Source organism: Cavia porcellus, unplaced genomic scaffold (genome assembly GCF_034190915.1).
Source record: "Cavia porcellus strain 051 isolate PalLab524CR breed Dunkin Hartley unplaced genomic scaffold, mCavPor4.1 scaffold_14, whole genome shotgun sequence".
NCBI classification, from domain to species: domain Eukaryota; kingdom Metazoa; phylum Chordata; class Mammalia; order Rodentia; family Caviidae; genus Cavia; species Cavia porcellus.
This window is the reverse complement of record NW_026947497.1, coordinates 64,690,750-64,705,954: the sequence shown is the minus strand read 5'-3', so window position 1 is coordinate 64,705,954 and position 15,205 is coordinate 64,690,750. Positions and strand designations below refer to the sequence as shown.

The window sequence follows — 15,205 nt, the reverse complement described above, 5'->3', positions numbered from 1 at the left end:
ATGGCTCTCAGGGAAAATTTTTAAATTAATTCATTACCAAAAGCAAATGTAAATCTTCTACAGTAAATCTGGTAGATTCATGGGAGTTTATTTCCAAAACAACAATATACCCTTTTGTTAGACTAATATAGAACACACAGGGAACATTCCAGGTAGTGGTGATTATTCTTCAGATCATCCACTTTAATTTTTAAAATCTTAATTTTTTTTGTTTTTTCGTATTTTTTTTTTAGTACTGGGCATTGAACTCATGACCTCACACTTGCCAGGCAGGCACTTATCCTGCTGAGCTAAATCTCTAGCTAAAAATCTTAATTTGATAAAGGCTCTTTATCAAATCACAGTTTCTGAGCAAACACTGAATATCTTTGGTCACGTTCACTTCCGTATCTCAGTATAACTGTTGGAGGCAAACTGGGCAAGGTGCTGCTTGTCTGTAACCCTGGCACTCTGGGTGGCCCAGGCAGCCTGGGCAGCTTAGCAGGGCTTTTTCTCAAAAGGAAAATGGACTAGGAAGGCCCTCAATTCAATCTCCCACTACCACTTCTTTTTTAAAAAGTTACTGATTTGAAAATAATGATCCATTTTGAGTATCATGGAAAGGGTAAATTCTTTTCCTGGTAAGTGCAATATTACGATTAAGATAACTAGGACAGGGCTGTGGATTTAGCTCAGCAGCATAAGTACCTGCCTTGCAAGAGCGCAGTTGTGAGTTCGATCCCTGGTACTGATTAAAAAAAAGAAAAGAAGGTAAAGATAACTAGGTCATAATCCTACCATTGATGTAGATGAAACACAAAACTTGAATGCAGTGTTTCTAGTTTTATGGTTTGAGGGGTCCCCACAGCATAGGACACATAAAAGAGGAGTTTCTGTTCAAGTGCTCTCCGTGGGTAAGATGGGCAGTGTCCAGGGACCACTGGTTGTCTGGTTTTTGGCACAGAGCACACCTTGTGTAGGATGCTGCCCAGCAGTGCCATTGTGGACTGTAGGCATTGTTAAAACTTGGGAGGAGGGAGGGAGCACAGTACAAGAAGCAGGCCACAACCTGGTTGTACTTGATCTTTGTTCCATAAAATAGTGATGATCAGTGAAACCATTTTAGGCAAGGAAGCAGTGTTTTGTGTGGAGTATGCCTCTGGCAGCAAAGGAGGGTGAGTATAAGTAGAGAGGACAGGCGATTTCTAAGAATCCAAGCATGTAATGGCGTGATCCCGGGCAGTGCCAAAGAAGCAGAGGGGTTTCGTGTTGAAACTGTGCACTCCAGTCTTTGCTGTGGCACTCTTCCTTTACTGCGTTCCTGGTCACCTGTCATTGTCTCCAGGTTGCTCCAAGTTGTTCCTTGCTTACTGCCACAGTCAGTGCCCAGGTGGTACCATTTACTATTTCTTACCTCTGTGCTTTTCAGGATGCTAATTTTTGCTTGGATTTTTTTCATTCCAAAGGGTTTCTCAGCTCCACGTTTACTCTAAGAAGAAAAAATCAGACTTTTGAACTTAGTTTTGTTCAGAAATGAATAAAGAAAATTTTAAATGTCAAGTTAGTTGTGAAAAATTAAGTTAGAAGATGCCCAGCCTATAATGAGGAATTTAGGCAGCCCCTGTAGATATATTTCTGGCTCCAAGAACCCTAATGAGATAGTTATATTTTTCTTTCTTACAATGTGAGGTTTTTTCTTAAGTATTTCAAAACAACCTGAATTACTCTTATTTTTCGAGGTTAATTAGCTAGTAAGACCAGTTCCAGGCGTGGCTTTGAAATCCTTTAGCATTCTATCAAGAGTGAGCCCAGGTTATACTCACTGAAGCAAATAAACATGGAGAAAATGATGATCACCGAAAACACATCTTACAGAAATTAGGTTTTAGAGCTGTTTGTGCATTGCAGCACTATTGACACGGTGGATCCCATCACTAGGACTTAACCAGCATGTTGAAAGAGTTGGGTTCAACCCCAACACTGGCAGAAAGTTAAAAAAAGAAACAGCTCTGGAGAGAATGACTTGTGAATAGTAGCTTCAGTAAGCCACTAGAGATCTTTCTACCTCCAGGTAATGTTTTTTTAAAAGCAGTGCTGAACAGTGAAATCAGGGCCTGGTGTCCTACCACTAAGGGTCTCACAACGTAGTTTAGGTTGGCTTTGGGCTTACTTGATAGCCCAGGCTGCTCTCGAACTTACAATGATCCTTCCTGCCTCAGCTTCCTGAGTGCTGGGATTACAGGAGTGCGCAACCACAGAACTTTTTGACTTTCTTACCATCACATATTTTGGTTTTCTTCTCATTATTCCCTCCTCCTTCGATAATCACCTTACTGTCTTACTGGAGTCCTTCAGAATTTACTGTGAGAAAAATCACAAATTTTAAAACTTGAATCAGGATACAATGGAACATTACTCAGAAAAGAAAAAAAACTTGAATCAGGGTACGGTGGCATATACCTGTGATCTTAGAATTTTGGGAGTCTGAGGCAGGAAGGTTGCAAGTTTGAGTCCAGTCTTCGCATCATAGTGACTTCCTAAGACCCTGTCTCAGAATTTAAAGATATGGAAAAAGAACTGGAATTGTAGCTTACCCAGTGGCCCGTTACCCAATTCCCAAAAGAATCCTGGATGTTTGTATATTTTCTAAATTTTATAATCTGTTTGTCATTTCCTACCCCAAAACATCCTTGCTGAGAGGTTGATATCTATTACAGTAAATCTGTGGTTCAATTTGAAAAAAAATGGATATTTCAATATGTAACTTGTAATGCGTTAAATATACATAACTCTTCATTTCTTTAGGTCTTTGAGTTCTGTCACTATTTTTCTTCCCAGCATACTGATATATTCTATAATGTATTTCTTCCTGTTTCATTTTTATGCTATTTTAAATATTTTTCTAGTTGAAAATTGTTCACTGCTGTTATAATAGAAACAGCTTTTCAGTTTCTCTTCAATCGTGTGACTTCACTCAGGTGTTTACTTTGGCTCCTTTTTTGTAGCTTCTTCAGAATTTCTACATGAACAATTATGTCCATATTAGAAAAGGACAGTTTATTTCTTCCTTTGTACCGTGTATGCCTATTTACAGTTCTTGTGTGATTGAGAGCTCTTTTGTTTGAACCAGGAGGTTTCGTCATATAGCTGAGATTGGCCTTGAACTTGTGATCTTTCTGCCTCAGCTTCCCTAGTCTTGGAATTACAGGTGAGGGCCACCACACATGGCTTTGACTTAATAGAAGGAAAACTTGTGTTAGCTGTTTTTTTTTTTTTTTTTGAAACCCATTTTATTTCAAAGAGAAAAAAGAAAAGAAAAAAAACCCCAGAATTTCAAAGCATGTCAATCAGGGGGCAACAGTGCATTGTCATCCCCAAATCATTCACCCAGAGCACAAGGCACCTGCAGTCAATCCAAATAATACCAGCACAAATCTTTCAGAGAAACCAGCAGTGTAGCTGTCTTAACTATTTTTTTATGTACATATATATACTGTATAAAAATAACACATCTTTTTTATCCATTCCTCAGTGAATAGGCATTTAGGTTGTTTCCAATACCTGTCTATTTATTACAAATTGTGCTGCTGTAAACATGGAAGCACATACATCACTGTGGTATGATGTTTTTAATTCTTCTGGGAAGATACCCAGGAGGGAAGTAGCTGGGTCACAAGGGACCTCTGGTCCTAGTGTTTTAAGGAATCTCCACACAGCTTGCACCAGTGTGGTGTCCTACCAACAGTGGAGAAGGATTTTTTTTTCCCCCACAGCCCTTTCAGCATTTGTTACTGATTTCTTGATAATAGCAAATTTTTTCTGGAGTGAGGCATAATCTGAATGTTGTTTTAATTTGTATCTCTGGAATGACCAGTCATGTTTGTTGAACATTTGTTCACATATATATTTGCTGTTTGTATTTTTTCCCCCAAAATCCATTTTATTTCAAGGAGAAAAAAACATCTTAAAATTTCAGAATGGATCAATCAGAAGTGCTATTTATATGTCTTCATCTGAGAAGTGTGTATTCATCTCAGATGCCCATTTTTGGATTGTGTGTTTAAATCTGGATAGGGCTGATTTTTTTTTTAAAGTTCCTTATATATTCTCCATAATAATCCTTTGTCTGAGGTACAGGGAGCAAACATTTTCTCTCATGTTGTGGGTTGTCTCTTCACTCTGTTGGTGGTTTCTCTTCTGTGCAAAAGCTTTTCAATAGGATGAGATCTCAGTGATTGAGTCTCTGTGACATTTCCTATGCAATTAGAGTTTTGTGCATCAAGTCTTAGCCTACACCATTGTCTTCAAGTGTTTATCTTCCAGCATATTTAATGTTTCTCTTTTAACATTCAGATCTTTGATGCAGTCTGACTTAGTTTTAGCTTTCAGCATGTGTAGAGCCAGTTTTTCCAGCACCATTTATTAAAGACGCTATCTTTCTTCCAGCAAATGTGTTTGGTACCTTGTCAAAGATAGGTGGCTTAGTGTATCTGTAGTTGTTTCTGCATCTTGTAATCTGTTCCATTGATCTTCGTGTCTTATTTTTTTGTTTGTTTGTTTGGTTTTTTGCCCGTAGCACACTTTTTATCACAGTAGCTTTCAGTATAATTTGAAGTCAGGGATTGTGATGCCTCCTGTCTTGTCTTTGTTGCCCAGGATTGCCTTTGCTATTCTTAGTTTCAAAATACAGCCATTTTTAGTATATACATTCTTTCTACTCAAGAGCACTGGATAGCTCTCCCATTTTTTAATATCCTCTTCAATCTCCTGTTTCAGAGTATTGTGGGTTTCAGTGTAGAGGTCTTTTACCTTCTTTGTTAGATTGATTCCTAGGTATTTCAGTTTTTTGGGATGCTATTATGAAAGGTGTTGTTTCTCTGATGTCTCTCTCAGTGAGTTTGTTCTTCATGTAGAGGAAGGGTATTGATTTTTGAGTACTGCCTTTGTATCCAGCTTCACTACTGAATTTGCTTATTAAATCTAGTAATCTTTTGGTTGCAGTTTGAGGTCTTCTAAGTATATGTCTTCTACAAATGACAGTATTTGAACTTCTTTCTTTCTTTCTTTCTTTTATTCCTTTTGTTTCTCTTGCCTAATTGCCCTGGCTGAAGTTTCCTAGACTGTGTTGAATAAGAGTTGAAACAATGGACACCCTTATTTTGTTCCTTATTTTAGAGGAAAAGCTTTCAGTTTTTGTCCATTAGTATGATGTTTCCTGTTGGTTTTTCATAGATAGCCTTTGTTGGCTTGAGATAAAGACACAGTTTTCTATAGGATTTTTGTTATGAATGAGTGCTGGACTTTATCAAAAGCTTTTTCAGCATCTGTTGAGATGATCATGTGATTTTTGTCCTTTGCTCTATGAATATGGTGTGCTACATTTATGGGTCTATGTATATTGAACCATCCCTTCATTCCTGGAATGAATCCCACTTGATCATGATGTGTATGTTCTTGATGATTTGCTGCATTCTATTTGCCAGTGTCTTACTGAGGATTTTTGCATCAATATTCATTAGGGAAATTATCCTGTAATTATTTTTTTCATTGGGTCCTTCTCTGGTTTTGGTATCAGGTTATATACTTGCTTCCAGGAATGGATTTGGGAATGTTGCTTCCCTTTCAATTTCATTAAAGAGTTTGAGAAGTGTTGGTATTAGTGAATCCATCAGAGACTGGGCTTTTCTTTGTTGATAGGTTTAAATTACACCTTCATTTTCACTGATGGGTACTGGGTTATTTAAGATTTTTATATTTTCTTGATTCAGCTTGGTAATTCATAGTATCTAGGAACATGTCCATTGCCTCTGTACTTTCCATCTCATTAGAATACAAGTTTTCAAAGTAAGTACAGCTGATCTTCTCAAGTTTTGCTGGGACTGTTGTGATTTTACCCTTTTTATTCCTAATTGCATGTATTTGAGTTTTTTGATAAGGTTGGCTGAGGGTTTTTCAGTTTCATTTAATCTTTCAAAGAACCAATTCTTAAATTCATTGATTCTTTGTATTGTTTTTTTAGTCCCCATTTTGTTAGTTTCTGCTCTGATCCTTGTAATATATTCCCTCATATGAGCTTTTGGCTTAGCCTGCTCTTTTTTCTTGAAGTTTTAAGATTCAGCTTTAAGTTATTTATATGTGCTTGTTCTCTTTTCCTGATATGGTTATTTACAGCTATAAATTTTCCTCTTAAGACTACTTTCATTGTGTACCATAAATTCCAGTATGTCGTATTGTCGCGATCATTCAACTGTAAAAACTATGTCATTTCTTCTTAATTTCCTCTGTGACCCATTGGTTGTTCAGTAGGATGCTATTTAATTTCCATGTGTTTATGAAATTCTTGTGGTTTCTTTCTTTTTTTTCTTTTTTTCTTTTTTTTGGGGGGGGGGTAACCAGGGATCAAACTCATGACTGCATGTATGCAAGGCAGGAGTTTATGCCACTGAGCTAAATCCCTGGCCCTCTTGTGGTTTCTTTTGCCATGGATTTCCAGTTTCATTTTACTGGGATCTGATAGTATCCATGGGAAAATTTCAGTTCCTTTGCATTTTCTTAAGCATGTTCTATGAACCAGTATATGGTCTGTTTTGGAGAATGTTCCATGTGCAGCTGAGAAGAATGTGTATTCTGATGTTGTGCGGTGGGACACTCTATAGACATCTACTAAGTCCATTTGTTTAAAAGTTTGGTTTATTTTATTTTATTTTATTTTTTGGTTCATTTCAGTTCTTTTTGTCTGTTTGATTTGTCTTTTTGTGACTAATAGGGTATTGAGGTCTCTGAATACAGTTGTATTAGGGCTACTTATTTGATTTTTCTTGTCCATTAGTACTTGTGTTATATATTTTGGTGCACTGGTATTTGTTGCATATATATTTATTATTATTTTTCTTGGATTATTCCCTTTATGAGGATGTAGTGACCTTCTTTATCTTTTTACTTAGTCTTGGCTTGAAATTCACTTTGTCTGCAAATAGAATAACTACCTCTGCTTTTTTCTGGATTCCTATTGCATGGAGTATTGGTTTATATCTTTTGATATTTTTTTTTGAATTAAATGTGTTTCTTGCAAGCAGCTTGTTGTTGGACCATGATTTTTGATTCATTATGCCAGTCTGTTGTCTTTCAATTGGTGAATTGAAACCATTAACATTAATAGTTGTATCTGATATTTATTGACTTATCCTTGTCATGTTATTTTCCTGTTGTTGGGTTTCCCCCTCCCTTTCCTCTCCCTGCAATTGTTTGCCTTACCTGGTGGATTCCTTCTGCTGGGGTTCATGGAGCTGTAGTCCTTATTATTTCTTTCTAGAATGTCTTCCAGAACATTTTGGAGTGCTCTTTTGGTGATTATGAATTTCCTCAGATTTCTTTGTCATGGAAGAATCTTATTTCTTCATCAGTTTTGAAAGATAGTTTTGCAGGATATATCAATCTGGGTTGAAAGTTGTTTTCCTTTAGAGCTTGGTGTACTTCACACCAAGCTCTCCTTAACTTGAGAGCTGAGAAGTCAACTGTGATTCTAATGTGCTTTCCTTTATAGGTGATTTGTTTCTTTTGCCTAACAGCTTTTAAGATTCTGTTGTTGTGTTGAATTTCTGGAATCTTGACTATAATGTGCCTGGCTGTAGATTTTTTTTTTTTTTTTACCATGGTTAATAGGAGTTCTTTATGCCTCACTTATTTGTATGTGGAATTCTTTTTCTTACCAGGGAAGTGTTCTGCCATGATGTCTATGAACATTTTTTTAATATCATTTGTGGTATGCCATGCTTTTTCATTGACCCCAAACAAACTTATTTTTTGTCTCATGTATGAACTGCTGGATTGATTTCTCACGATTCTTTGCTATTTTTGAAAAATCTTTCGTTTTATGATCACTAACTGCAAGCTTGTCTCAGTATCTGAGATTCTGTCCTTGCATTGGCCTAATAATCTGCTTCAGTGGAATTTTTATTCCCCTGGGTATCTGCTTGAACCTGCTTTGTGGATTCTATTTCTTTCATATGCTGAGCTTCCATAATTTTCTTCAGCGCATCTGTATTTTTGTCCTAGCATCACTAAGTATGGTCTATATCTGAGTGATTATTTCTGATCTCATTTTTTTCATAGCCTCATTCAGTTGCTTTTCTGTTACCATTAGAGGGAGGTCTGGTGGGGGCTTTTGGATTGTCCCACCTCATTGCCCCCCTGGATTTGTCTTTGGGGAACTTGAGGTCCGGGGTTGCATTTTGTTTAAGGGTTTTTTCATTTTTTTCTTTTTTTAATTTTAATTCCTGGGATGATGCTTGTAAATTGCATATGGTAGGGTGCTTTATTGCTAGTATTTAGAATCCCTAGATGATGGCTACTTCTCTGAGATATCTTCCTGGTATAGCTGATTTTTTAGTTTGAGTCTGTTGGAGATAAGAAGTTGTTGCTTGTTTGGCCTAGATCTTGGTTCTTTGGCGCTGTGCCACCATACTTTCTGTGACCCTTAGTCAGCCTCAGTCATGGAATACCAGGACCAACACACCAGCCAGTGCAGTCCTCCATGTTTGCTGCTCCCCTCCACTGCTGCATCTCTTGGCAGAGGACTCCGGGGTCACTGTCACTCTGGGACCACAGGTTCAAACAGTTTGTCCCATGCAGTGACTCCCATCTCAGGCAAAAGGCATTGTTGGCTGCTTCCTCTTTCCTTGGAGTTTGTCTCTTCACTCTCTGCCGGCTTCAGTTTGCACTTCAGATTCGTCCTGGGTCCAGGGCACTTTTTCCTTCTCTTTCTCATGATGCTGTATTCCAGAGTCTGGACAGTGACCCTCCAGGAAGCTGTGTTCCCTGCTGCTTGCTGCTCTGTCACCTTTGAAAACTCTCCTTAGCTAACTATAGGTTAGTTTTTTTGTTTTGTTTTATTTTTGTTTGTTTGTTTTGTTTATTTGGACAGAAACATAATACCTGAAACTCACAACCTAATGGAAGAGAGGTTTAGTCTAGTGCACAGTTTCTGGAGATACAGACCTTGGGGTGCTGACAAGAGAGGCAGGACACAAGGGAGCTGAGCTACTTAGATCCTGGTGGGTAGGGAGCAGAGCAAGGGAACAGTGCCAGAGAGGAAGGGGGCAGGGGTCGTGGCATGCCCCCCAGCCACACCAGTATGACTTCCATGACACACATATGAGGACATGCTTTACTAATCCCCAGGACACCTTTGTTCTGTGACATTGATGTCTCAGGATAATGGTCACAGTAGGCATCTTGTTCTTTTTTTAAAGTAACACTCTAAAGATAGTCACATGCTACTAATTTCATTACACATTATTTGCTTCCTAACGGATATAAAACAGCCCTTATTTGTGTTGTTTTCTATTTCAGGCCCTGGAGATGTACAAGGATGATTGGAACAAAGTGTCTGAACATGTAGGAAGTCGCACTCAAGATGAGTGCATCCTTCACTTTTTGAGGCTCCCCATCGAGGACCCATACCTCGAGAATTCGGATGCCTCCCTTGGGCCGCTGGCCTACCAACCTGTCCCTTTCAGTCAGTCGGGAAACCCAGTCATGAGCACTGTGGCTTTCTTAGCATCTGTGGTGGACCCTCGTGTAGCATCTGCTGCAGCGAAAGCAGCTCTGGGTATGGATTCCCCAGAGCCATCTGTCCAGTGCAGAAGCTTAATTGTTCTCGTAGTTAAATATTATCAGCTGTTGCATTTCTCTTATGTAAATAACCAAAGGTACCAGCCATTACTCCTTAAAAATACATATGCTTTATCAAAAGTATAATAGTTTAGAGTACTTCAATTTAGTAGTTTGTAAATGAAGGAGATATTTTATTAATAATTGAAGGAGGGGCCAGGGGTTTAGCTCAGCAACATAAACACCTGCCTGGCAAGCGTGAGATCATGCGTTTGATCCCTGATACCAAAAAAAAAAAAAAAAAAAAAAAAAAAAAAGAATAGAAGGAACAGTCAGGCTGGGGCATGAGGGTCACAGTGAGTTTGAGGCCAGAAAAAGGAAAAAACAAAAATTGAAGAAGCAGCAGCAGGCATGGCGGTGCATGGCTGTAATCACAAGACTGAGAAACTGAGTCAAGAGAACCACAAGTTCTAAGGCAACCTGACCAACTTAGCAAGACTCTGTCTTAAAATAAAAAAGACTTGGGAACTTAGGGAATTTATCTCTGCGTAAATAGCATAAAAGTCCCCAGTACAGGAGGGAAAATAAAAAAGGGGTAACAAAATTGTATTTTGTGATGTACTTGTGATTAATTAGGAATTTCATAGAATTGAGAAAGGAAATTACTGTATGTTGTTGGGTTATGTTAAGTTTGACTAGAAGTTTTTCATTGTAGTGTTTTATATTTTATTTAGGAACTCCCTGTGTAGCTCAGGCTGACCTTGAACTTGCAGGTTTCTTTTGCTTGGCTCCCAAATGCCAAGATTATAGGCATGCATTACCATGCCCCACTCACCTCGAATTTTTTTCTGGTTTTATGGCCGTTTAATGCTTGTGGTTTTTAAATTGTCAATCAACCTAACCATTGAAAAATACTGATTGATTGTCAGAAATTTCAGATTTCTTTTTTATAAAGTACAGGTAGAATAAAAACCTAAAGTCAGCATTTTTCGGTGCTTTTCTGACTTTGCTCTAATGTTTTGTGTTATGGCGATTCATCCCCTCCAACCCACTCCCTGGAACCTTACGTTAGATACCCTAGGCCCTCTGCTGAGCACACATTCACCCAAAACCAAGGCACTGTTCACTTCTGTTCTTGCAGAAGAGTTTTCTCGAGTACGGGAGGAGGTTCCACTGGAGTTGGTTGAAGCACATGTGAAGAAAGTTCAAGAAGCTGCACGAGCCTCCGGAAAGGTGGATCCCACTTATGGCCTGGAAAGCAGCTGCATTGCAGGCACTGGGCCCGATGAGCCGGAGAAGCTGGGTGAGTCCCTGCCGCCCTGCCAGAGCTCCCTGGGCCCCAGTGTCTTAAATAGCTTGGATTGTAGACTCAAACCACTATTATGCCCAGTTCTGTATGTGTTTTGCTGTGAGGTGTGTATTTAATTTTGAATGGGTGTTGAGTCTGGGCAAACAAAATGAGTTTTCTGCATCTCTTGATAGTATCAGGTGATTTTTCTTTGTTAATGTGTTGAGGGGCATTGGATTACATTAACTGATTTTTGAATGTTGAACCACCCTTTCATACTCTGGACAAAACCTACATTTTGTGCTTTTGTGGTTTTCAAGACAGGGTCTTACTATGTAATTCAGGCTGGCCTCGAACTACAGCGATTCTCTGAGCTACTTGAGTGCTCGGATTACAGGCGTGCACCACCATTCCTGGCAGAAAACTTATTTCACTGAGGCGTGTCATCCTTATTATACATTGGATCACCGTGCTGATGTTTTGTGTATGATTTTTGCATCTGTCTTTATGTGATATTGTGGTCCTTTTTTTCATAATGCTTTTGTCTGGTTTTTTGATATTAGAATAATACTGGCTTCTGTTTGTATCTCCTGGGTAAAATTGTATAGAAAGAATTGTCTTGCCCAGTGTCATGGTGCACGCCTGTAATCTCAGCACTCAGGAGGCTGAGTGGTGCATTATCAGCATTTCTCCGTTATCCTTTTTAAAAATTCTCTATTGTTACAAGTAGCATGTTTCATGAATAATCTAAAGACTATTATTCTTGTCTTGATTCAGACAATGATTCACATCTATATTCCAGCTGTTTGGGAGGTTGAGGCAAGAAGATTACAAATTCAAGGTCACGCTGGTCAAATTATTGAGACCCTGTCTCAAAAAAAAAAAAAAAAAAAAAAAACATGATTAATGCCTGTCACTTGTCTAATTATTTCCATCTTTCTCCTACTCGTATGTAATTACAGTCTATTTGAGATACAGCAGTTCTTTTGTCTTTAATTCTTATGTATGAAGATAAAATCGAGTAAAAAAGCGACAGTGAGTGCAATGCAGATTGTATTAGCTGCATTTCGGATGCCTTATTCTTGTTGTGAGTAGATTAGATTATCACTTACATGTCTTGCAGCCTAAAGTTCATGTTTCCTGTGAGTTTGCATAGGACCCCCCTTTACTGTTCTCTACATTATTAGTCTAGCAGGCTCATTTTTTAGGTGCAGGAACAGATTTTCGAGTTAGTCAAACCTTGGTTTAGCCCTCACTGAAATTATTACACTAACTGTTTCTAACATTGACTACATCCAGAATATGGAAGGCTTTAATTTGAAAAAACAAGTAGAGTCACTCATTTATTAATTTGAAAAGTTACTTTTTTTCTTTTTGTTTAGATTCAGACTGAAATTAGCGGGCCATGCCACATCTGTTACTGTTTATCAGTTCTGTGTCACGTGACAGTGCCTGGCTTAGGTGGAGAACCTGGGGCTAATGAGTGAAGGTGTGATTTTTCCTTTCCTTGGCTTTTCCTGTGTGTCTTGGGTTTAATTGTAGGTTCTTTTGGTTCCCTGCAGTCATAGAACTAAAAAAGCTTGGCAAAACCTTCCTATTCATTCAGTGAGCTTTTTGTACTTTGCCTTTTACTTGTACAACTTTAAAAAAAAAATGGTTTTGAAAGATGCTACCATAGCACATTAGTGGCTAAGAAACAGGTTGCAGATTTAGGTGTTTCTAGTTAGTGGAATTTGAAGAAGGCACAAGTATCTCACAGATTTGGTCCTTGCGTGTCTGTATTCCCCTAGTTCATGTGTGAGTTTCTGGTTAGCTCAGTGTACAAAGCCGAGAGCAGGCTGCTGCAAGAAGTGTTTGAAATTTCAGGGGCTGCTGTTGCAGTGCCTGAACAGTAACGTTCGTTCATGATTTCTGGAAATCGCCTGTCAGTTAACCACTCCCAAATGTGTGCTATGTGCCCAGGAGTAGTCACTACACAAAATTTGGATGCTTTCCTAATAAGAGCTATAGAAGATGCCACCCTAACAGAAATATTTCTGAACAGTTTTTGACCAGGTTCCTGTTATTAAAGCTAGTCTTTTACATTTAATGTGATTTATATTGAGCTGGACTCATGGAATAAATGAAGGAACAACAAACATTACTTGTTTTGGCTCAGCAAAATTGTGATTTTACTTAGCAAGTCAGTGGTGTATGTTGATGGTGGTGTTTTGGTATTTATTGCAACAGTATTATTAAACATGTTACTCTATACATGTGAAGTATAGTTATATGGAGAAATATGCTTCTTCATGAAATTTTAGCCTTTTGAGATATATACTACATAATTGTAATCTGCAGACACCCCACTGTCTAATAGCACACCAAAATTTCTTATCCCCAGTTAACTGTAATTTAAAGCTATCAACCTGTCTCTCTCTTCCCCCTACTTGCCCCTGCCTCTAGTAACCACTGTTCTCCTCACTACTTCTATGAGATTAACCTTTTCATATTCAAAATATGGCTGTGATCATTCAGGGGTAATTTTTCTGTGCTTTTCTTGCTTTACTTAACATTATAATCTCCAGTTTCATCGATGTCACAAATGAAAGGATTTTCTTCTTTTTTACAGCCCCATTATACCCATGTATCACATTTTGTTTCTTCAGTGTCAGCAGGTAGATGTTCAGGTGCTTCTGTTTCCTGGCTGGGCCCTGTAAGGTCACGGTCCTCTTCTATGACCACTGAGCCCAGGCTTCCCCACACAGCCTTGTGGGGCACACACAGGCCTCCTCCAGACCAGTGCCTCTGGAAAAAGGGGCTTCTTCAGTCTTTCTGTACTTACTGTGGTTCTCCATAGCATCTGAGCCCCATTTATATGGGTTTGTTTTATATTTATATGGGTTTGTTTGTTGAAAGAGACTGTGTAAATACTCAAAAAATATTAGTGATATTTGAGGCCTTTTATATAAATAAATATTTTCTTTGCCCTTAGATACAGGAAAATGTGGGATAAATTAAGCAAGACAAATGAAAGAAGTTTTTAAATGCTGAAAACTAATCCTCTGTTCTGGATACCCACATTTGGTCTACATCATATGCTGTACATGTTTTTCTGATTGTTCACTTAACTTTCTTTTCAGAAGAAACATTTGGCAGTGTTAGTTAGCTGGACATGGTAGTTCACGCCTGTGATCCCAGCACTCAGAGAGGCTGAGGCAGGAGGACAAGTTGAAGCCCAGTCTTGATGACTTAGCAAGATCTGTCATCAAAACATCTAAGGGGCTGGAGATGTGGCATACTGTGAAGGACCTGGGTTCAACACAGTACCACCAAAACTAATAAAGTCAAGAAACTCCAAAGTAGGGGCTAGGGATTTAGCTCAGCGGCATAAGCACCTGCCTTGGCAAGCGCGTGGTTGTGAGTTCGATCCCTGGTACTGATTTAAAAAAAAAAAAAAAAAAAAAAAAAACTCAAAAGTACTGGAAGATGACATCAGTCTGTAAGAAGTATCATGCTGAATTTTGAACCTGAATCTCTTTGAGTCCAAAATTCAGCCTTTTTTTCCCTGCAGCACGCTATGAGAAGTACACGTGGAGGCGTGTCTATCATTTGAATTCATTGAACAGCAAGCATTAATGCACTGTGTACTGGAGGAAGACAGGACATAGGAGAGGCCCCAGGTCCTCTGACCCGATAGAGATCAGGGTCAGGTGTTAGCTTGTTGGGAGAGTGAGTCTGAAATCACCTGTCAGCCTGAAGGGCTGAAAGATGGGCAGATGCACCCAGCAAGATGTGTGGCTCTGCTTCCTTCTTTTATGTCCCATTGAATGCTGCCAAACCCACACCACACCTGAGTCTGTGAGGACGAAAGCCTGTGTCAGGAGTGTGTTCCAGGATGGAATATTGGTTTTCAACTAGACCTTCACAATTTAACTCGTAAGAATAAGTGTATCAGTAATCATATGAACTGTTCTAGGTGGGAGGGAGGATCTTGGTGAACAAAATCACTGCCCTTTCAAACTTTATATTTAAGCACATAGATGGGTAGTTCTAAACCAATAAATAAAATGTTGAATGTATAAATTTAATTATTTTTTTCTGGGAATTAAACTCACGAACTCATGCTTGCCAGGCAGGCACTGTGCCACTGAGCTAAATCCCCAGCAAAATTAAATTTACAAGTGTGACGGTGCACACCTGTAATCCCAGCACTTGTGAGGCTGAGGCTCCTTAATGACTTCAAGACCAGCCTGAATTGTTTAGTGAAACCCTGTCTCCAAAACCACACAAACAAAAATAAGTAAATTTAGATATACAGGAAGAGAGTGTATTAGCTAAGAGCTG

At 38.7% G+C, this 15,205-nt stretch overlaps 1 protein-coding gene across 1 annotated transcript in view; it reads left to right on the top strand.

Annotated features, from left to right (window-relative positions):
- Positions 1-15,205, top strand: part of Smarcc1 (SWI/SNF related, matrix associated, actin dependent regulator of chromatin subfamily c member 1) — a 133,017-nt gene that overhangs the window by 73,329 nt on the left and 44,483 nt on the right. The window contains exons 20-21 of the mRNA XM_003477042.5: positions 9,331-9,589; positions 10,733-10,894. Coding sequence (XP_003477090.1) covers positions 9,331-9,589; positions 10,733-10,894 — 421 coding nt within the window. The remainder of the gene's footprint in view (positions 1-9,330; positions 9,590-10,732; positions 10,895-15,205) is intronic.